This window comes from Lytechinus variegatus, chromosome 1, assembly GCF_018143015.1.
Source record: "Lytechinus variegatus isolate NC3 chromosome 1, Lvar_3.0, whole genome shotgun sequence".
Taxonomy (NCBI): domain Eukaryota; kingdom Metazoa; phylum Echinodermata; class Echinoidea; order Temnopleuroida; family Toxopneustidae; genus Lytechinus; species Lytechinus variegatus.
This window is the reverse complement of record NC_054740.1, coordinates 42451631-42474232: the sequence shown is the minus strand read 5'-3', so window position 1 is coordinate 42474232 and position 22602 is coordinate 42451631. Positions and strand designations below refer to the sequence as shown.

The window sequence follows — 22602 nt, the reverse complement described above, 5'->3', positions numbered from 1 at the left end:
CTGAGCTATCAATTTTTTTTGGAATTGCTGGGACATTTTCTAAAACACAGAAGTAAAATGTTTATGGTATGGGAATACCTTTCGATGTCGTAGATAAATCCGTAGAGAATTATGTGCAATGTGAATAACAGTAGTATAATACATTTTATGTTCATTTTTATAAATCAAATAATCTTCATTATTATGCACAGTCGCGATCGCTTCATCAAAATAATATTCTTAATACGAGTTCGTCTACTTTGCATCTTTACAGAACCAGCAATGACCTTTCTACCTATTTTGCACCATTGGATCTTACAAACCTTGAGAAAGAGTTGCATGTGTTCTTTATAAGAATCTGTGACTGCTTCGACTTGTTCATTGATATTGTCCACCTTCTCCTTCAGACTCTTCACATCTGCCAAAAGCTGGTCTACCGAGAATCTGCAAACACGAGAAAGGACGCCAGAATGAATTTAAGTCGGGTCGATTTTGTTGTAGGTCCATGATACGAGTCAAAGAATTAATGTGTTTGGACCTTTGGAGGACCTGGTGCGCGTTTCACGCAAAGTATTGTCGAACAACTTTTAGTGACTAATTGGCTCTCAGCCAATTGTCAGTGAAAACTATTTTTTTTTAATAGAATGCTTCCCAGGGCGACATGATGAATTTTATATATACCGTTATTGCAGCAAGAATTAATATGACTTTTATAGTACAAAAGTCTCTGTTTGGGAAACTCTTTTGGAAAAGACAATTTATTCAAAAAGAAAGGTACGGTCGGACTACTTAATGTATTTGTCTTTGAGATTCGGAGTATTCTCATTGCACAATCCTGCGTCAACAATAATAAGTGAAAAACTACAAATAATAGATGGTTGGATATGCGAAAGTTGCGTTTAGATAACAGAGAAGAATGATCAACAACCATGGTTACCTACCGTGAAGCTTCCTCTAGGTGAGTGAGTTCCTCAGGAAAGTTCATTAACTCTGGATTCTTTTGCTCAGCCAACTGGTAAAGAAAAGAATTGGATCGAGGGATAAGAATACATTATTGCCCTAGTTGTAGTATTTGTCAGTCATTTCGAATGACTTATTCCTAAAGATATAGATGGTTATAAATATACATAAATTTGGTATTCCGGCGAAGCATACATCATTTGCAATACGTTTATTAATTCCTTCCACGCATCGCCACTAAGAAAAAAAAATGCGATGTGCTTTTGTTTTTCCTCTGAGAATCTCAATGTCCTTTAGACTGATAAAGTGGACTTTTACCTGAGCAACGTAGTGAAGAAGATTCATCCGTGGCTTATTGGCTCGTGTTTCAACCAACTTGAGCAGAGAAGACATTTTGAATCCAATTGCATTGCCGGCATATCCTCCCTTCATTGAAAAAAAAAGATAATGAAATTCAGGAAATTTGATCTGGGATTTTTTTTTAGATAGCTAAGTGCAGTAATTGATGAATCAGACCAAGATCGTGTTTCAAGAAATAAAAATTTTCAAAATCAATAAAAGATATATAAAACTGTTCACCAGAACCCATGCAGAATTCCTGCGTTTCTTTGGTTCTATTTCACAATGCAATAAAAAATTGACAAATGGCGCAAGACAAACACTAATAGTTTTGAACAAATGTCATGGAAGTTTTTCCATATTCATAGAGCGGAAAGAAATGTTGATCCGTTTCTCGTGAGTGGTTTCGATAATTTTGAATACTTCTAACAGAAGTAAAAAAAAAATAAACGATAAAATCCTAATTTAATTTCGATTTTAAACACTTCAAACCAAACTACTGGCTTGTCGTCTCTCTCAGCAGTAAAATGTAGTCCTCGTAGGTCTATTTTCATTTTTAGATATCATTATAATATAATTTTCTCTGGGCCCCATCTTACAAAGAGTTACGATTGATACGATCAATCGCAACTATGGAAGGCCAGCAACGTCAACATATGAAATGCATATATGTTTAAAAGAAATTCTAGATATGAATGTTTAACCATAACTTCATTGATTTCTTGACAATTAGTGTGTTCTCCTTTGTTTACAAAAGACACTATGCAAATTGATTGGATCAATCGTAACTCGTTGTAAGAAGTAAACCATGTATTTACACAAAACGAAACATTCCCACCATTCTTTACCATTGTAAAACAAAACCAAATCATGAAATTTTGAACAGCAAGTAAAATTGAAAGTTAGATCTCTAAACCATCTGTTCTACAAAGGCTTTCTTATCTCTCTGGTTTCCAACTTCCATGTAACGGGTTACAGTTATCAGATTCACAGCTTCTGATGTTAATCAAACGGACGTTGATCTTTGATCACTTCCGGGCCACACAGTTTTCACTTCCTGTCATTATCACTTGTCATGTCACTCAAAAAGGCGTGTATGTCATATGCTGCTTTCGTTACAAACGTTTCTGATTGCCCAATAAATCCTGTCAGAACACAACAATTCATTATTCCAAATTACCTATCATCTTACAGAAGCGGAAATTACGCAAATTCTGTCAGAATACACTCCCTTTTTTCATCAAGAATTCGAACTAGGAGGACAAATCGGCCCTACAGCCCATATACTTCTGTTTATCATTTCAGTCGATCTACAACATGAACTGAAAAATTAATTTCTTTCTGTTCTCCGGAGGACACATTTTCTTTTCATTTCCTGACTAATTCTATATCTGTAGTTGTCATTACAGAGTACTGCCTAGGTCACACTGGCGAAACCGAATCCAAACCGACCTAATCTATTGCCTTAACTCCAATGGCATACTATCGGTCGGTTTGGAGTGGATTTCGTTGGTGTGACTGAAGCGTTACGGACAGATGGACACTTACAGCATTGAGGAAGTTGCCGGTTAATAGCACCAGGTGAAGTATGTCTTTCAGGGTTGAGCTCTTTAACAGTTCTGAGGAATATAGAGAGCACATTTGAATAGAATATGATAAAGAACGCATTTGTTTAGGATACACAAGTTCACTTTTGGTGGCAGCGGTGGGATAGGCCAAAACGTTGGGTATCCCTGTAGGACTAAACCCTGAGGTGATCAAATTACACCCTAGCGATTGAACATAAAACCAAATAGTGTAAAACTAACAACCAAAGGTGTTATACTAACACATATAGGTGATGAACCAACACCAAAGTTGGTTCAAATATTTAATATAATGATATCTAAAAATGAAAATAAACCTACAAGGACTACAGAGTAAAATGTCTGGTTTTGTGCTAATCGCACATTAATCAACATCATATTTGTACAATTTTTGATGCTCAAATATTTAGAAAAAAAATAATATAATACCTTACGACCAAAATAATATGTCATTAATAGTAAATCATAATTCAAAAATTGTGAGTTTTGACAACAGGATGATCCCAAATACTTTTTTTTAAGATATCAATGACATTTTGTTTTTTAAAGTCTATTTTGACTTATTCTCTATATACGAAATTGATTATTCAAATCATTTCTATTTACAATAGCAAGGCATGGGGTAGATAGGGGGGGGGGGATTGGGTGGGGAGGTACTTAGAGGTTAGATAATTGGGAAGTGATCCTGCTAAAGGACATACCTTCGCTAGCACTAATGATTGACTCTATGGAAGGGATCAGATAATCCATGTTGGCGGTGAATTCCTCTCGTAGAAGCATACTCTCAATTCGAAGCTTGTAACTAGATAAAGGAAAAGTAAGGGGGAAAGAAAGAAAATACTATTAAAGCCAATTTTCAATGAACAAACAGGGCGTCAAGATGTTGCCAAACCCTAAACATCATTCACAATATGTAGCTAGGAAACCATGTCAAAAATTTTAAAGAAATAGATCAATCTGCGCATGCGCAGTCTGAATTGGCTCCGACATGCACGTATCGAGGGTTTAAGATTAGGGGGAACAGACCAAAGTCTTTCATGTGTTTACTAAAAAAAAAGAATATTTGTTTTCACCTTGTCAGCCCTTTTCCAAAGTTATTCAAATTTGGGTAAAGAGGGGGGGGGGTGCAAAGATAATAGCAAATTATCCAACAGTAGTGCAGAAAAATTACTGAAAATATGAACTACTGCCTTTTCATGCTATTAGTTTCATATCGACTTGGACATGTTGGATTCAGAGAAAATTCTCGGAATCTAATTTCGTCAAGGAAGTATGGAAGCACAAAAAGGATTTGGAATTTGATCAGTAAAGGAAAATGAGAATATATACTATGAGAAATATGAAGATATCTCTTTGATCTTAACAATGTTTGCTAGATTCAGAGAAAATATAAGGGGTTCTTAGTTTCTTCCAAGAAAATTGTTATATTCATGGATGAGGAAGAGTTACAAGCAGAAAAATATATAATGAAAGCAAAATAGAAAGAAGTTTTTTACTGTTGCTCAATCAAAACACTTCGGCATACTTTTCACACTATTTCTGTATTTTTGTTTTCATGATATTATCTAAATAGAGTAATCAATTTGACCTCACAATGTGTAGTAAAACGTTTTATACACCCTTTGTTTACTTTAATCAGGTATTGTTTAAATCTATAACAAAATGTTTAACTTCGAACAACAATGTTCAATTTGTAGTATTCATTCCTAATATTCAAATTCCAATTATTGGAATTGATTTCTACCAATCAGATCAATATCTTTACTGATGTGTAGTATTTATTGCTTATAAGTTGAACATTGTTGGTCAAAATTATAAATAATAATTTTCTTAAAAACCTTAAAATAACAACACTACTTTCGTAAAGTAATCATGTTGTATAGAACCATGTACATGTTTAAAGTTGTTTTATGGAATTGTTCTCCAAGCTCGAATGAAATGAAAACTTACTGAGGGATTTCGACCAGGGAAATGAGGAACTTCTCAGCCTGCCCAAGCTTGACTGAGTCACCGTCGAAAGAACGCAGCATTTCAATCTGAAGGGTATCAATAAAAAAAAATCAGATTTATTGATTATTGTCAGGATTGGATAAATGTCTAAAATATCAATCGTCAATGATGACCCGCCAACATAGTGGCGCTATCTCTTAAGTTAATCGTGATCTAAAAGTGACAAATATCTAATTGATAGTGAAAATATGATATGGAATTGTAACTACAGAAAGATATGAATAACATTAAAGAAATTACTGGCATTTTCAGGTAGTGTTTCACAAAAGTAACTCTTAGTGATTCTCACTAATTTTGTCTGAACCATTCAGATAACACGATTTCAAATTAGTTTGTTCAGCTAATCAGTGAAAATAACTATCATTTTTTGTGCCATAATAATTCTGCTCATAATGGGCAGTCTGAGATTGATAAAAAAGCTTATACACTACTTCAATCATTCATTATCAATAATATTTTGCACAAGAACTTGAATCTTGCATTCACGTAATTGAAACAATACAATCCTTGTTTCGGAATTGATATATTCAAGGCATTATTTGATATGAAATGAGTGAGAGGTTATCGCCAATATATACCTCGTCGTTTTCTGGCAGAATTTTGAGCAGACTCTTGAGTTTCTCCGCGCCGATCTCGTTGCTCCGCCCATCAGCTATCAATCTGATTATGGCGTCATTGGTCGTGCGGAACTGCCTGAGAAAGATATTGATGTTGAGACTCCGCCGACTGTCCAGAAGATTTATCTGTGAGCACAAAAATAGGATGGAAATAAAAAGAGGGCAAATGCACGCTTGCATGGGGAGCTTATCACGAAGCATACAGTGATTTACACTATTGTTATAAGCTACCGAATTCCTTGCACAAGATTAGCTCAGAGCAAATTGGTCAGTAAAAATCAGACGATACATTTCATAAAATATGAACTTCCGACAATTGTGATGAATTCTCTTATTGTCAGATTGCATGCGTGACCTTATCCGACCAATATGCTAACATCGGAAGGACCTGTAGCCGTAAACATGTTAAAAACGTGAGAGAATTGAAAAATAGATTCACTTATATTCATTCAAAGTAGACATTTTGATACTGATCAACAAAATCAAATGCTTTGGAATATTCTAAGAAAATACCGATTACACACTTGTTATTTTCGTATGCTCTCATATAGCCTACTTAAGATTATTTTGAAGTTCAAGCAAAAGCCATGAGAGGAATACATTTCTTGATATCAAAGTGGGGTATATACATACCTCTTGGGAATCGCGCTTCTTCTGAATTTCTTTTTCCTTCCCTTCTTTTCTCTTCTGCTTCATCAAGTTTGGTTGACAAAATAGTTCCTCTATCGCTTCCCAGTCTGCGTTGAACCCGTTTTCAATCTAATATGAATAATAGGGGGGGGGGGGGGGTTGGCAACAATAAAACATAATTGATAAAAATATGGTGTTTATCACTAATGCTAAAATGGTATACTAAAGACATAAAACTTCATGTTTTTATTTCAGTTGACTGTTCAAATAAAGGAAAAAAATACGCAAATAAAGGCCAAAATAATGTTTTCTTTTTCGAAGGCCCCAAGTAAGGAATGGCACCAAAATTATCGGGGCCACCATGATGATCATGATGATATTGGAAATAAAAACATTATTCTATATAGGTTGGTTTTGAGATGAATCTGTCATTAATATCCATCATTAATAATGATCATGGTCATCATCAGCAGTAGCAGTACAACCATCCATCATCCTTTTTCTCTCCACACCCTTTCTCAGGATTCCTTCATTTAAATTTTGTTCCTTTCAATCAGCTTTAACATTACAATTCATTACCCTATATTTCAATCATCTTGATTTTCCCATATGTCCATTTGTTTTCTTACATTTCAATAACACCACCCCCATTTGTGCCCCAACTAAAAACAACGCCCTCAAAATTGAAAGTGACCAATAACATGATACTGTCGCAATGATGACGACGAAACAAGGTCGGCATGCATACACGCTTTACATTTAGGAAGATAGATAGTATTTATCTACCTATCTCCCTGCCACATACATAATTCTGGCGCAGTTTTATTTTAAGGAAAGGGAACTCTATCACAGCTTCATTCCCTTCCGTTCTCATTGTATATCTATATTATCATCTAGTATACAAAACCATGGTAATAGTACTATGAACCCTATAGCTTACCTCCCATTTCAAGTACATGTACATCGCCAGTTTCTCACTAAAAAGCGTTCAGTATATATTTTTAAATACACTTAATTGCTCATAAACTGTTTAAACGACTAATATTTTTAAATTCAATTCTAAATCACGTGCTGCAACAGTGACACTGTAAATTCATAACCACATCATTTCATAAAAGAGAGCAAGAATCAATTTAATAAGATATACACTTGTACATAACGATTGATATTTTCCGGGATATTTTGTTAATTTAATCCAAAATCACGCACTGCAACAGTGATACTGTAAAGACGTAACCACATCATAATATTAAATGCCTACATGATTGTTTCCTACATGTATTTAGCTCACTGCCTACGGGTTTCCTGTGTGTTAAACCACAACTTAACAAGTAACGGTCAAACATATTCTGGATTTAGGGAAAGAAGCTTTATTTTTCTTTAGAGTACCTGCAAAAATTCTTTGTTAAGATGGCAAACATGTCAGGCTTGAGCGAGATTTTATAGTTTCGGGCGCTTATCTCCGTTCTATATGAATGACTTTGTGTTGAAATATGGATTTGAAAAATTAGAGGGCTGGTAGTGTTTATTTTCACGGCAATCGCGTAAAGCCGTAACGGAATTCCCGACAAAGAAACAGTTCTTTTTCTATTGAAAATATATAATGACCGGTCGGAAAAGACGCGAGTTACTCTTTGAGCACTCAACCCTCAAAACTTGGGGCAAACAGGACGGGATTGTAAGTACGTGGGAACGTAGTTTTAGGTTAATAGGTTATTTGAATGAAAAGAAAAAAAAACAGCATAAAGCTGAAAATTCACCAAAATTGGAAGTAAAATAAAGTTATGACGTTTTGAAGTTTCGCCTAATTTCACATCGTGAAGAGCGTTTCATCAACATTTTTGTCTGAAAAGTTGTTAGATCTGACTACTTTCCTTGATTTTGTTTGGCTGAGAAGCAAAGTTACTATGGCAACCTCTCAGATAAAACGTCCGACAAGTTAACCTTTCATTTAACCGTTTTCCCTGGGATGGACCTGATCTTCAAAGAACCATCGGAGTAGCTATATACCTGCCATGAGCTTGGCAAACTATCCATAATGGACAGTGAGATTTCGGGTCAAACCAATCGCGGTAAGTAGCAAAGAATGATTTCATAAATGGATTCGATTGTGAAGAAAAAAAATGAATGGACATGAATTTCTCCATTGAAATCCTAGATAGTGGGTTAACCACGAAATGAAAAAAAAAACCGCAGAAAGTTATCAGGCTCAACATTGAACTTGGCAGCACTATATAGAAGGTGCATGCGGGAAAGTTTGGGCGCAGATATCTGATCTCGGCAGGACATCATTTGACAAATTCTAAGAAATGTACAGATTTAGCGATTAGATTTATCTAAAAAGCCTCTATCTGAATCATTTATGATGGATGTACCAGAAAATTAATAATTTTACGCATGATAATTCATAAGCTCAAGTTTATTCAATCATGGTTTCTTATCTGTATATAACATAAAACTTTTCACAAAACCATTTTCCAGATCACAGTTTTTTTTATTAAAACAATTATCGAGAACATGGCCAATGGAATTTCCGTGAAACAATTCCAAAATATTGCGCAAATATCCACCTTGTTAGGTGCTCAAGGCGCTCCTATATTACCCGGCTAAGCTATAGGCGTTCATAGCGCACACAGCTTTTTAAGGAATTACTTCCTACCGGTAGTCCGGTACCCATTTACCTCACCTGGGTTGAGTGCAGCACAAAGTGGATCAGTTTCTTGCTGAAGGAAATTACGCCACGGCTGGGATTCGAACCCACGACCCTCTGTTTCAAAGTCCGAAGACTAATCTACTGGGCCACAACGCTCCACAATAACTGTTTTGAGTAATAACTGAGTTTTAGACATGCAATAATTCATATTTGTCGAAATAGTGTCATCTTCGGTAGATGTGAAATACAGTATCTAAGAAAATAAAGGCATCAGTTTATGTTTGACTTCTAAAAATCTGATAGGCAAGTTCACACGTTCGCCACCTGCGCCAAAATGAATCCCTGAAAAAGTTGTACCCGAAAATCTCAATTCAAAGGTGCAAAAATATGAGACCCCCACCCCACATTATAATTTTATCCAATATCTTATGTTATACAATCCACAGAATCAAACACGTTAGATGGCGATTATTCAGTCACATATATCATAACGAGTGTGAATGCGATTCTTTTCTTAATGGATTAATCTTGTTTTTATCATTTGAACAATACTGCATGCAACACACAACAAAATATGTTGTTGTTTTTCCAATAAGACCTTTGTAATGTTCAACATCAGTTTTGACTTCAACATTGCTGAACATGATCGTGTGAAAAAAAACATTACACTTTCTGATCGGTATATTCCTACCGATAGCGCAAGAAACATATATTGCATCGACTGATAATTCGAAAAAAGTACAGCTACTACAGCCACAGATAAACATTTCCTGATCTGATTTCTGTCTTTCCGTCTTGATGTAATAGAACCACCGAAAAGGCGGATGCGTCTGACCAGTTTTCAAAGAATTGAGAGAGATAGTGGTGGGGAGGAGAATGAGGAGATGGGGTAGGGACGAAGAAAACAAGAGAGAGGGGACCTATAGCTTGCCAAGATCGACACACTCAGAGATGACGAAAGTCATGATCATGATGATAATGGGTGAGTGGAACTCAGGCACCGAAATGTTAATTTTCAAGAGTTTTTGAACAAGTTAAAATGCTTACATACAGCAGAAGTACTTATGAAAAATATAATTCTGCGGTTGTTATGTGGTCATATTCAAATAAAGGCCAACTAACTGCAGCTCTTTTGAAGGCTAAATCGATTCAATTTGGGTGACTGGAGATTTTGGGGCTCATGAGTTAACTACGTACAAATTAAAATAAACCTTCCATTAACATTCAGTTTGGAAACTACTGCCACGACTGGTGCGATATTTGATTGTGAATATTTGACTTGAAATATCTGCCTTCGATATCTTATATCATGATGATTGAAGATTGCAGAAAGCCAAATTAAACGTAGATTTAAAACATGCATGCGTACCTGTAAACATCGACAGGAGGGGGGGGGGGCAACAATTTTCTGACAACTTTAAAAAGAGGTCCCTTTCTGTTCCACTAGTGACTCTCGCTAAGAGTTTGACAATTTCTATTATCATCCCCCCAATTTTGTCTTTGTTATAATCACAACAATGATCCTTCTGATCCAGGATTTTAAACATTAAACATCTGCATATTTTAGTGGTGGTATATTCGCAGCAGAAATACACCACCATTTCAGAAAGAGGCGAGGTTTAGCACTTACCTTATTGACTTTGCTCCAAATACTGTTGTCGGCATGCATGACTTTCCGGGGAGGCAGCTTAACCCAGTTTAGCGTCCTCATTCGTGATTTGGGTTTGACGTTCGGTATTGCTGATGAAGAAGGCATCGATGGCATCGAGGGTACTCCAGGCATCCCTGGTGGTCCAGGAGGGGGTGGTGGACCCCCTGGTCCCGGTGGAGGAGGTGGTGGAGGGACACCACCACCTGATCCAGGAGGTGGTGGTGGTGGGGGTGGGGGTGCCCCACCCATCCCAGGTGGTGGCGGCGGAGGTGGAGCTCCGGAGCCAGCCATGAAGGGTGGAGGGGGAGGTGGTACGATGGGAGCAGGAAGAGATAACGATGATGGCGGCGTGATGGCCGAACTAGGCTTGGAGAACAGTCCACCGTCCGTTTCGGTATGCGCCTGCACCGATTCAGATACACAAACAGCATCCGCCACGCCCATCTTTTGAGGAGGACCCTTGCTGGTCGTACCGCTGCCGTTCCCAGGTGCGGAACCCGTACTCGCTACCTCGCTTCTGGGCGTTAGAATGTCTCTTCCATTCTCGACCCGCGGCGTGCTGGCCAAGCTGTCCGCCCGCCCTCGGAGCGAGGCGACCGAGCGTGCAATCTCGCGCTCGCCGAGTTTCAGGAGCTTGTCGGCGTAGTCCTTCTTCTCCAGGAGAACTGCCTTGTGGACGAGCTTCTCAGAGACCTCCCAGATGACCTCGCTAAGGGTGTCCTTCGGGTCAATCCGAAGGAGATGCTGGAGGATCGTCAGGAAGGGGGTTGATTGAGGCGTATCACACACCTGTAGATAGAAAAGATGGAGAGACATGAGGAGAAAGAGGGAGAGAGGGGATTTAAGAAAGACAGAGAGAAAAAAGGATAGAGAGAGGAAGGGAGAGGGAGTACGAGAGAAAAAAAAATGAAGAGAGGGAGGAGAGAGAGAGAGAGAGAAAGGGATAGACAGAGAGGGGAGAGAAGAGATAGGGGCAATGAGAAAAGGAATACCATTATCATGATCATCAAGATTATCAAAATTCTATCAGGGACAATGAGAGTCTTATCACCCGGATTATCACAATTTATCTAAACCGCATATAATTATCTACAAAAGCGCTCGTATGCCCCCAATAATCTGATAAGATAAAAATCATACAGATCGGCACTACTGGATATATGAAAGCAATCGGGGGACCGATCGGGGGACGAAATCAAGGCGAGACGATCACAGATAAAAGATTACATTTTAGCACCTCTAACATGTCTAATAACACCTAAAATCTAATATGATAAAAATCATGATAAGACTGGATAACTCAGACCACATCCTTTCTGTGTATTGTAAAGCATGCACCATATCTGATGGAGTTGGGGTCCCTTTTCATGATTAAAATCTTAAAATCTTACAATAACAATCATAACAAATTGATAATCAGTTCCAGAATCATGAATTTTGATACCTATCTTGTGTTGTGATGTTATCATTAAGAACACGAGCGAAAACGAATAAAGTACCTCGTATCAAAGGATACCAAAATATTGATTTATTTACAAATTATATAGATCCACGACAGAGATAAGTACATATTTCTCTCAAAAATATATTTGCCTGTGCCTGGGCCGAAGAAAAAATGAGTCTTTTTACACACAAAACAATATGATTAATTGCTTTAGGAAACTACGCAGTTTCAGTATGCATGTAATATCCAACAAAAGCCTTGGAAAATTATTTTAAGCAATGCAAATACATGTTTTAAAGAGCATTGGAAAGCACTAAAGATCTTGGCATAAAAATACTAATGCGTGCAATATTCATTATCGATTTTTCGGCGCATCCCACGCGCAAAACTCTTTTTTTTTCTTTTGAATTTTTCATTTTCACATTTGCCCCGACTCCATCACGCCCATCCAAAGCATGGGTTGTCACCCAACATCCCCAATGTCAACATAGAAAAGACAAGGCACGAAGGCGTTGGTACATAGATATGATTCGAAATATTATACACAGACAACACTGATGGTTGTCTCTTTTTAATTTCTAATTTATGAGGGTGTAACCGAGGAGACAATAATTATGACGGCGAGGGGAATGTCAAGGTTATATTCCATCATATACCTGATGCGGAATATTGATCAGAGGATGACGTGGAAGTCGGTGATGGAAAGAGATGGTTTGGTAAGTGGTGGAGAGGACAATTAACGGATCAGTTTAAACACAGCTTAAACAAAATTGCTAATGACCAAGGCAATAAAATGGCAAGTCCTTGAGGGTTTTGCCATCGGTATTGCCAGTACAGCTTCAACTAAGAAAAACTGACATTTTAAGGAAAATATTTTTGATTAATTATATCGGCATACACAGCGCATAAATACATTACATAACCTAGAATGCAGGTACAGACCCTGATTTTATTTTTTTTTCACCAAAAGGTGGGTCTCCAAACGAGACTAGCCAGCAAGAATGAGAGGGACCTAATGTACAGGAGTCGTCGGCAGGAACGTTATAGGCTTTTATATTCAGACCATTTTCTCCAAGTAAAGGGCTCGCACAGCAAAATCAACCTAATTTTGCAAATACATATAGATTATAGAGTATAACGTACTCATAATGATGTACTGCGTATATTATGTATATTGTATGTTCCAACGCTTTAAAATGTTAAGCTCATTATAAACATCATAACAACAACAACAACAACAACAGAATCTTATCAATTGAAAAATAAGAGAAACCAAACAAACTTTGCAGCCATTTCCTTGTTTATCTGTATACAACATGACACATATAATTACATTGTGTTTGCATTGTTGAGTAAACACTGTATACACTATACTATATAGTTGTTCCACACGAATAACATTGACTAAACATAAAGTTTTTCTTCCGCATTGCTATAAACATGCGTGATAAAAGAGCTGCTATAATTACACATTGATAAATTGATAGTGCTGTTTCAGTTCTAGTCCAGAAAGTTCGACCTTGGCAAAAGCAATCATTTGTATTTAGGTTCATTATTTTGGAGCCATTGATAAAGCCAATATAGCCAAACATGTTTTATTTTAGGCAAATATGCAATGCAAATATGTTTATATGTGTTCATATCGACTGCTGAAATTTTTTACCGCCTCACTGTCAAATTGTTGAATCCATGTCCGATCCAATTTTAGTTTGACCAAAATAAATCGGACCGATAATTTAGATTTATTTCATGGTTAATACAATTAAAACTGCTTCATCCTTGCTGTAGACGATCAGGTAGATGTGTTGCCATAGCAACCTATAACTCTCCACCCTGTCCCTTCAATCCGCCGCCTCTCAACACACACACACACTTTTTTTTTAAAAACAAGTGCACACCTAGTTGCCAATAATGCATATAGCATTTCCATTTATTTGAAAGAAGATAAAAAGAGCTTTGTAGATTAAATGCTTTGCTCACTGGCATATAGCTGCCGCGGCCGGGGATCGAACCCCGGACTTTCCATGTATAGCTAGGCGCCTTAGACCACTCGGCCACGGCACCTCCTGATACACACACCCCCCCACACACACTCTCTCTCTTCATATATCCCCATTTTTAAAATTAGTAGCACCACCGAACTCTGTTCTGTGGGTGGGTCGGTCACACTGCAACGATCCATTGATATACACACCTGTAAGGTTAGTGTTCCTCGATCGTCGTGATCTCGATGTACGAACGATCAATGATACAAATACATGTTTGTTCAAAACAGCCGTGCATTCATGTTCTGTGGTGAGAACAACATTCCCAGTTGCACCCCGTGATTCATTTTGTTTGTTCCAGAAAAGAAAAAAGTAAGATTGATACCCCGAATAAAATGGATTATGCAGAGGGGCACATACATTCTGTCACCGTAATCATTTCAAGAATGCAGCGAATAAGTTCACATCAAGGCTACATAAGAATGAATCAAGTTAATAAATTATGTCTTTGTATTATCAAGACACCTCCCTCATTTCCTTCTTAAAGTAATAAAATAAATCAAATTTGGATTCATTCATGTGTGTTTCGAAGACTGATTCCCTGACTGGTGACTAACCATATCCGAAATGGAAAATGGATGTTTTTAAGGTTTCTTAAAGATTAACGGTCGTAATTGTACAATCCTTTCCTTTTTTTTTTACTTTTCCTTTGAAGAACCCATACAAGCTACGACGATCCAATCGCGAAAGCCATATAGATTGATCATACAACCAATACACAATAACGATATTTGTGCGGTTTTTAAGCCGCAGTCTATATATAATTACAATTCGTAAATTTTGCGATAAATAAAGAGGGGAGCCCACAAAGCAATTAATACCAATGTATTTGTAACGGTAATTCAAACAGCCCCGCCCCCGCAGATTCGCAATGGCGTTTAGGATGACAAGTTTGGTTGTCATGGACCCCGATGTAAAATTCATCAAATTGGGGTGTGGGCTTCGTAGACTGGCTATTGATTACTTTCTCAGTGGTATTTATTTGAAGGTGCATGGGTAAATATTCGAGACTTCTGTTTTTTTTATTTGAGGGTATAGGATCTAAACAGTAAGGACAAGAAGTCAGTCCCCTCCTCCTCCTCATAATGCTCATCATGGGAAAGCGCTTTATTTTGTCATCTGACAAAATTGTCAAATACAATATTGATCAGCTGAGCAGCACAGTTACCATGGAAATTGTCGGATAAATCATTTCTGTCAGATAAAACATCCGAAAATTCAGTTTCATGAAACGCCCCCCCCCGGCGTAAAGTACAGATGGACACGACAAATAACGTGGTCGGTGTTTACGACAAACAGACATGTCAAGAGATTTCGGTCCCTCCCCATACACTCTTTTATCATGCCTTTAACAGGTAAAAAGCCCCTGCTGCCCTGAACGCCACCACAACCGTAACCCCGCCCCACCCCCGTTAGAAAATAGGAAGTCACTAGCCTATAGGCTTACTTGGTTCATTTTCTTTCTGATATCAAGGAGTCACAATCACTCCTAGCTGGTACCTACTACCTAACACATCTTACTGAGTTCCTCTTTATCTTACTTCTGATCAAGATCCACATTGATTATTGTCATTTCAAGGAATTAATTAGATTAGCTCATTATCAGCTCAAATCATCCACGTGGAACCGGTCGGAAAACTGAACATGACTCAGAGCAAAAACACCCTCAGTAATAGGGCTTCCCTCGACATTGACATCATAATGATTAAATAATACAATTATTACTCCACTCGGTGATTTCATATCAAAAGAATGATGGCATTTGTTTCCTTTCCCATGCCACATGGCACTATTTCCCCGACAGAGAATTGTTCTTGAATTCTAGAATCATTAAAAAGTGTTTGTTGATAGAAGAGAATCAATACAACGGACCAAAGAATGGGAAACCTCGCAAGAGGAAAACAACAAATGGCAGTAGTAATAAAACACCAGAATCATTGGAGTGGAATGCAAATGTATTGTCGATTTCAATTGGCACGATTGGACTTTGGACCTACGGAATGAATATAGATGTCTTATAAAGTGAGCACGGACAGCTAACAAGTAGAAATACAAGGTGTTCCTCGGTCGATGAGTCATGCTCTGATCAATAAAAAAAATAGTCGAAATCCGATGTCGCTGCTGCAATAGTACAACAGCGTGTTTCTGACGAAAATTGCCGAATCATTTGGGCTGCTCCTTGCATGGTAAACTGGCAATGTGGCGATGACGTAATAAAGATGTATGCAGTTTAGAAGGAAGAAGAACAATAAATGTGATGATGACGTAATAAAGATGTTTGTAGTTTAGAAGATAAAAGAACACTGATATGATAACCGTAAGAAGATTGACATCTGATGTGATATGGACATCATTGGATATAGTGTGGCATTGCAGGTGTTCGTCAACCTGGGCTGGTGAAGTTAAGTATTTAGGTGTCGAATCTGGGTGTCAAGGGGGTACATGCTAAATGAAATTAGTATTTATGTTTTAAATTCAGGCAGACAAAAACCAAGTAACATATTTTCAAGACTCTGAAGATTTAAACAATCGACTAGGCCCTTGAAGGTCCATGGGTATACATGTACCTAGTCAAGTTCGATTAAACTGGAAGGAGATTGGAGCAGAAGGTGGGTGTCGTATTTAAAACCCATAAGTTACTTCATCGATGTATGATTGGAATTAGCATTGGTCGAATGGGAGGGAGGGGGGGGGGGGGTTCCGGGGTGGTAGTTCTCGGTCGAATTATAAAGAGGCAAGTGGAAGTGATAGCCTCTCTTTTCTTTCCCCCTTTCCATTCCCTTTTCCACATTGGAAGGGAATCCCCATCATGAAAAAAAAAAAAGAAGAAAATATAATTAACATGAATGTCAACGTCAGATTCTATAGGTGGGGCTACGTAGGTAGGCGACTGTTCAAACACTCCTATTTCAACACAACCTTCAACCATGTAGACAATGTACACACATCATCCTTCATATAATGGATCGCTTCGATGTTTGTATCGACATATCCCCATGGTAACAGAACATCGAAGTCTCTGACCCAAGAAATTTCAATGAAAACTAAAGAAAACCCCACTAATTCATTATTTCCGAAATCCTTATTTTCATTCAGTTTCCATAGCAGCTTGCGTCTCTTTTATTCTAAATCTACATAAGACTATTCAAAGTGAGAGATAACACTTCCCTTCTACTTATGTCAATGTAGTGATTATCAATGTCTTCCGAAATTATTAGTTTTCGGATACCATAGCAACGTTCATTCTGTTTATTGACTGCTGAGTCCAGTTAAGCTTGCTAAACCTTTTCTTCCTTTTCGGAATGACGATGTGAGAAGTTGTTCTAACCTTTTCAAAGCCATGAACAGGTACATACATTGTCCAATGTCAAATGCAGTAATGAAATCTATCCGCTAACCGCGACCCCCTCTGGCACATTTATGAGGGTTTGGCAAGTTATTATCTCATTTCTAAACCACTTTACTTTGAATGGTCCACGTCAATCGCTTTTCTCAAGACTAAACAATGTTCTTGACCTTCGCAGTCTCGTTCGCAACAATTGCTTCCATTCATCTTTAAATCGGTCTGTTCGGGGTATATTTCCGCTCCTCAGGCAATAAAATTGAAGGTTATCAATCTGTATAAATGTATTATTATTTATTTTGAAATAATTTTATTTCATCATTGTGTTGCGCATTGTGAGCACTCGGGAATCCCAACACAAAGTAGCCTTTTTTTCGGAAAGTATAGTATCTTCTCAGAATGATCATGATCTAAATAATGCGAGCGTAATTAAAAAAAAAGGTATACATGTATAAAAAATAAGACAGGGGACCCAGTTTAAAATGGTGAAATGTCGAATAAAACTAGCACCTTTTCGTATGAATATGCAAAATCCATCTTTGAACAGTGAAATAAATAAAAATGACGTAATTAAGAGCCTTTATCAGCCCGATTTAGAATGACTTTGACTTTTTCTGAATGTTTAACATTTATCAGCATGACGAATAATAGGCGGGAATGGTATAAGTATAAATAAATAGATGAGTGGGTCCCCTGGGGCAAAGTTCTTCTTACGTCGCAGTCACACCGTACAAAACCGACTCCAAACCGACCGATGGTGCGCCATTGGTAATAATGTAATGGTCTTGATCGGTCTGGAGTCGTTGTCGCCAGTGTAACTGTCCACAAGATAGACGAGTGTTTTGAGAACCAAACCATCTGTGACATTCCATACTTCAAGCATGACACAGTAAATATGAACAGGTTTAGAGTGCTCAGTTACAGGTGTCTTAGAGACACGTTGAGATAATGAGTGATATCAATCATTTTAACTTACATCATTCAATATTTTTTGCGAGCAGTGAATTCATTCACTTTGTCTTTGGCGATTAGCAATGCTTTCCGACAAACTGACAAACCAAAATGGCAAGCGATTTTCAGAATTACCATGGATAGGTCCATGGAATCGGGAATCGTGTATGTCAAGACCGGTTCATAGACTACACAGATCTATATAGCCGGATCCAAGATTTTTAGAAAAAAGGGACGCATTCGATTTCCCAAACCTCAAGGTTTTGGCAAAAACGGGGGCGGGGAAGGGGGGGGGGATGTCTCTGTTCCACCTCTTATAATATTCTAATTCAAAGAGTTTCTTTTTTTCGTTCACGGGATTATTTGAGAGGAATAATTCTGGTTTTCCCCCGATAAAAATGAAACAAAAAACGTCTGACAATTTCATACGGATCGATAAACGTTATCAAAGGAAGTCAACAAACCTCATAAACTTTAGTCATCGTTTAGACCACTTGTGAAATGAGTTTACTTCGATATGATTTATGATATGTTAAACTGCAAAAGGTCTTGCTACTCACACATGTTTATTTTCCCTTAAACTTTCCCGCACTAAATGAGCGCGGTCATTGTTAATTAGAAAACCATACTTCTTCGAAAACGACCTTGCTCCTTTTCATTTGTCTAAATCATATGACACATTGTACAATATCACTCAACGAATTCATTTAGAAAACATCATTGCCCTTACGTTCGTTAACTGAATGGCCAAACAGCTCAGACAATTGACAGAAAATGAATACATAAATACATTAGCAAAGTTTTATAACAGAACTTTACATAGACAATACAAGCGAGAGTACAGAAGCAATACAATGCTGGAGAAAGGCAAACATCGGGACAAAATCCCTATCATTTTGTAATAGATTCATGATAGATGGGAACTTCTTACATTGTGTTTAAAGCGTTTGTTATTAAATAACATTACTGTGCTATAAGAAAAAAGGTATTGCACTTTAGTGGAAGAATCACTTGTGAACTATAGCTGAACGAATCTGAATCGAATTTTTACCTCACGTGAACTTCGTAGAAATATTAGATGATCATTCAATTTCAATCTTTTTTTTTCTTCCATGACCATAATGATGGGCATTCTTCGTCACACACAGGTAATTATTTTTTTTTAAAGTCCTAAATCCAATCGGCTCTAAAGGGAAAAATATGATTTTGTATTTTATTGTTGACTGAGTCATTACAAAACCACATTCATAGCTGGAATCGTGTATTGTGTGATCTGGGGTTTTCGCAGCAGAAAAGATTATAATGGGTTCATTATAAAAGAAACTGTGTCGGCTTAATACATGTAAAATATTTGCCAAAGTATATACAAAGTGATAGCATTGAAGAAAATATGAATTTTGTAGTTAACTGTTCCATGAAATTCATAAATGTTTACTAATGTATTTAAGTAGCAAAAGGCTCTTTCAAAGGTTGATTCTAAAAAGCTGGACAGAAAAAGTAATTATATATTCACCGTTGCTTACGGGAAAGACGTAAGCATTAATATCTATACCAATTTCCTCGTATTGTGGATTATAGAACTGACAAGATATTGTTTAATCCAGTCGTGGGTTGATAAATACCAGGATAAATCATATGCATTGTCATCATGAGTGTTTGGAATCTCTGGTAGATAAATGATAAATGTGTTGCTGACATTGATTTCAAAAGTACTTGAGCGCCAAAAGAGATGCACTGCCAACATGCAGGTTCAGTCGATTGGGCTTGGCGCCGCGCACTCAGATATTCTTTGAAATAATGTATATTGCACTAGATCTAATTGTATATCCCTTTCCCACAATTTTCCAAAGTTCTATCGTGGCCTGTTGTCGCTTTGAAATGTCTTTAAATCTAAACTTTCTCTCATCTGCAGAGACCTGCATATTCATGTCATGCGATGTGTGTCAAGCGCCTACCTGAACATGGCAAAATTGAACATTCACAACGGTAAAGGGCCTACTCAAGGAAACTGGACTGTCAAGCTATATAAAATACTCATATGAGTCTTTATGGGAAACTCGTGCTTTCAGTTGGATTACGTCTGACCATGCTGTAGCTGGAAGTGGCTTTATTGGGAGTAGACTATAAACAAGATTCACGGAAAAACGAAACTAGTTTCTTTGCAATTAAAAATAATAAAAACGAGAGATTTATTCTTAAATTTCATTTCCTCAAACAAACAAACAAAACAAACAAAAAAGAGCAAAACGGAATGCCTATCATGACATTGTATCCTCAAGTGTTCACGAGATAGTCTGCAGTCACAAGTCACATACCCTAGGTTTTCGCAATAGGCATTGTGCATGATACAGATTCTCAAGTAGTGAGACTAGGTTGGCTCTTATTTGACACAGCCGAAGAGGCTGGAGTCTAGTCTTAATCATTCTAGACATGACTTTGGTTAAGGTGTCGATTTTGAGTCTGTGCTTGTAGACTACTCACGTGATACTCTGATCACTCTTGAACCGAGTTTTGTGAACTCTCTCTTCAATTCATGGCAGATTAAAACTTCGAATGAAGCATATGTGATGGTTAATAATGGTTTGAAGGTTATTTGATAATAAAGCAGACTTTCCTTGATTATAGTCCGTGGTCTGGCGTTGGTTGAAATCCCAGTTAAAATCGGATCATGTTAGATGAATAAGCTATAGGAGGTATGTTGGTACCTTCTATGTGAACGTCCTCAAGCATGCCTGGGTGTCATGCACTATGAACATAATCTAGTCATCAATGAATCGATTCTTTGTCTTTCTGACCATGATACAGCCGAAAAAAATCTAAGACACCAAAAGACTATTTTTCGTTCTTACATATCGAAGAGGGATCACAACGGATCTTAATAGGGGAGGATAATAATTTTAAAAGAAGATTGGGAAGAAAAAAATATGAAAAAGAGATTAAGACGAGGAGCGGTTCATCAACATTTTTGTCCGATATTTAAGTGGTCAGATCTGACATCTTTCCTTGATTTTGATTGGAGAGGCACAGTTCCAGCGGTAACTGTCGGATAAAACGCCCGACAAGCCCTTTCATGAAACGCTCCCAAGGAGGACTGGTACCCATGACATCCCCATAAAACTTCACCAAGAAGAAACAAAACCTTGGTTTTTCACATTTACTAGTACTACCCAATCGAAAGCACCAAACCCACGAAAGTCAAAACCAAACTCGGGCATCCTAAGCTTCCTCAATGACTTCTTGTGCACGACAATGCAAGGTAAACCACTGTATATAATTATGGATAAGCTCATATGCGGAGGAAGGAATCGAAAGAAAGTGGTAATGAGGGGTGTGGCGCTCATCACACTCAGGTTGATTGGGAGTAACTCTGGTAGCACCCCGAATTGAGACCATGAAATTGGTTTCTATACGTTTGGGGCGCACCAGGGGAATATTGAGTGGGTTTCCAATTCAAGCTAAATATCTTAGAATAATGACGAAGTTTATCAGTAAATTCACTGGAACAACAATAGAACAAAGCAACATTTAACAACACGCCCAACGGCAGCGGGGCCCAGGATCGACAGATGGGGCCTACAACACAATATTGTATGATAAACATATCCGTATCTACTGAATTACAATAATAATACAAATAGCTTCTATGGTCGCTTCATTAAAATGCATTCACATTTCACACAAGCACAACTGTATAAAGATACAAGAACAAGATACATTACTGACCAATACCTACAGTTGACATTCAATAAGGCTGGTTGTCTTAAAAAAACACAAAACTTCATTGTTTGGTTAAAAATAAAATAATTATGAGCAGAAGAATGAGTATTTAGAAGTATGGGGAGGGGGGAATGAGAGAAACCGGGGGGGGGGGGGGTGGATCAAAGAATGATCATTTTACATACCTCTGTCCTATATTTCTACTATTCTAGATGGTCTTCTAAAAAGCTGTCTCGAGTAAGTCCATGCACATGTTCTATAGAATGTGTTTTTATTCCACAATACATCCAGTATATTTCTTTAATTCCTCGTTCTTCTCGCGTCTGACCATACAAATGAGTCAGTCCGAATGATTAAGATGGAACAGAATGCAGTATTTCAACAATTACAAAACAATTCACACCCACGACACACAGTTATAATAATGCGGTGGTTTCCCGCGACTCCTGGCTCGTCAGTGCACTTCGAATGAATGAAAAGTCGAATTGTTTTCACGGCTAGCAGACGACAGTGTCCTGAGAAAACGCGCTCGCATGCAGCGTCAACCTCCAAAATGTCCGCACGTTCGCGCGTGCGGTCGACCAGCAAGGGCCAGCAAGACCACAACAATGCCAGTCTCTGTTCAATTATCAAGATCTCATTGTAATCACGGAGTATGAAATCTGTTCAAAGAAATG

At 37.7% G+C, this 22602-nt stretch overlaps 1 protein-coding gene across 2 annotated transcripts in view; it reads right to left on the bottom strand.

The window, feature by feature from the left end:
* Positions 1 to 22602, bottom strand: part of LOC121414441 (formin-J-like) — a 69233-nt gene that overhangs the window by 9061 nt on the left and 37570 nt on the right. For both annotated transcript variants that reach the window (XM_041607628.1, XM_041607619.1), the window contains exons 4-12: positions 10405 to 11214; positions 6125 to 6250; positions 5453 to 5617; positions 4815 to 4900; positions 3566 to 3666; positions 2827 to 2897; positions 1258 to 1365; positions 921 to 991; positions 303 to 423 (exon numbers count right to left, since the gene is read on the bottom strand). In XM_041607628.1, the coding sequence (XP_041463562.1) occupies positions 303 to 423; positions 921 to 991; positions 1258 to 1365; positions 2827 to 2897; positions 3566 to 3666; positions 4815 to 4900; positions 5453 to 5617; positions 6125 to 6250; positions 10405 to 10869 (1314 nt within the window). In that variant the 5' untranslated portion in view covers positions 10870 to 11214. The remainder of the gene's footprint in view (positions 1 to 302; positions 424 to 920; positions 992 to 1257; positions 1366 to 2826; positions 2898 to 3565; positions 3667 to 4814; positions 4901 to 5452; positions 5618 to 6124; positions 6251 to 10404; positions 11215 to 22602) is intronic.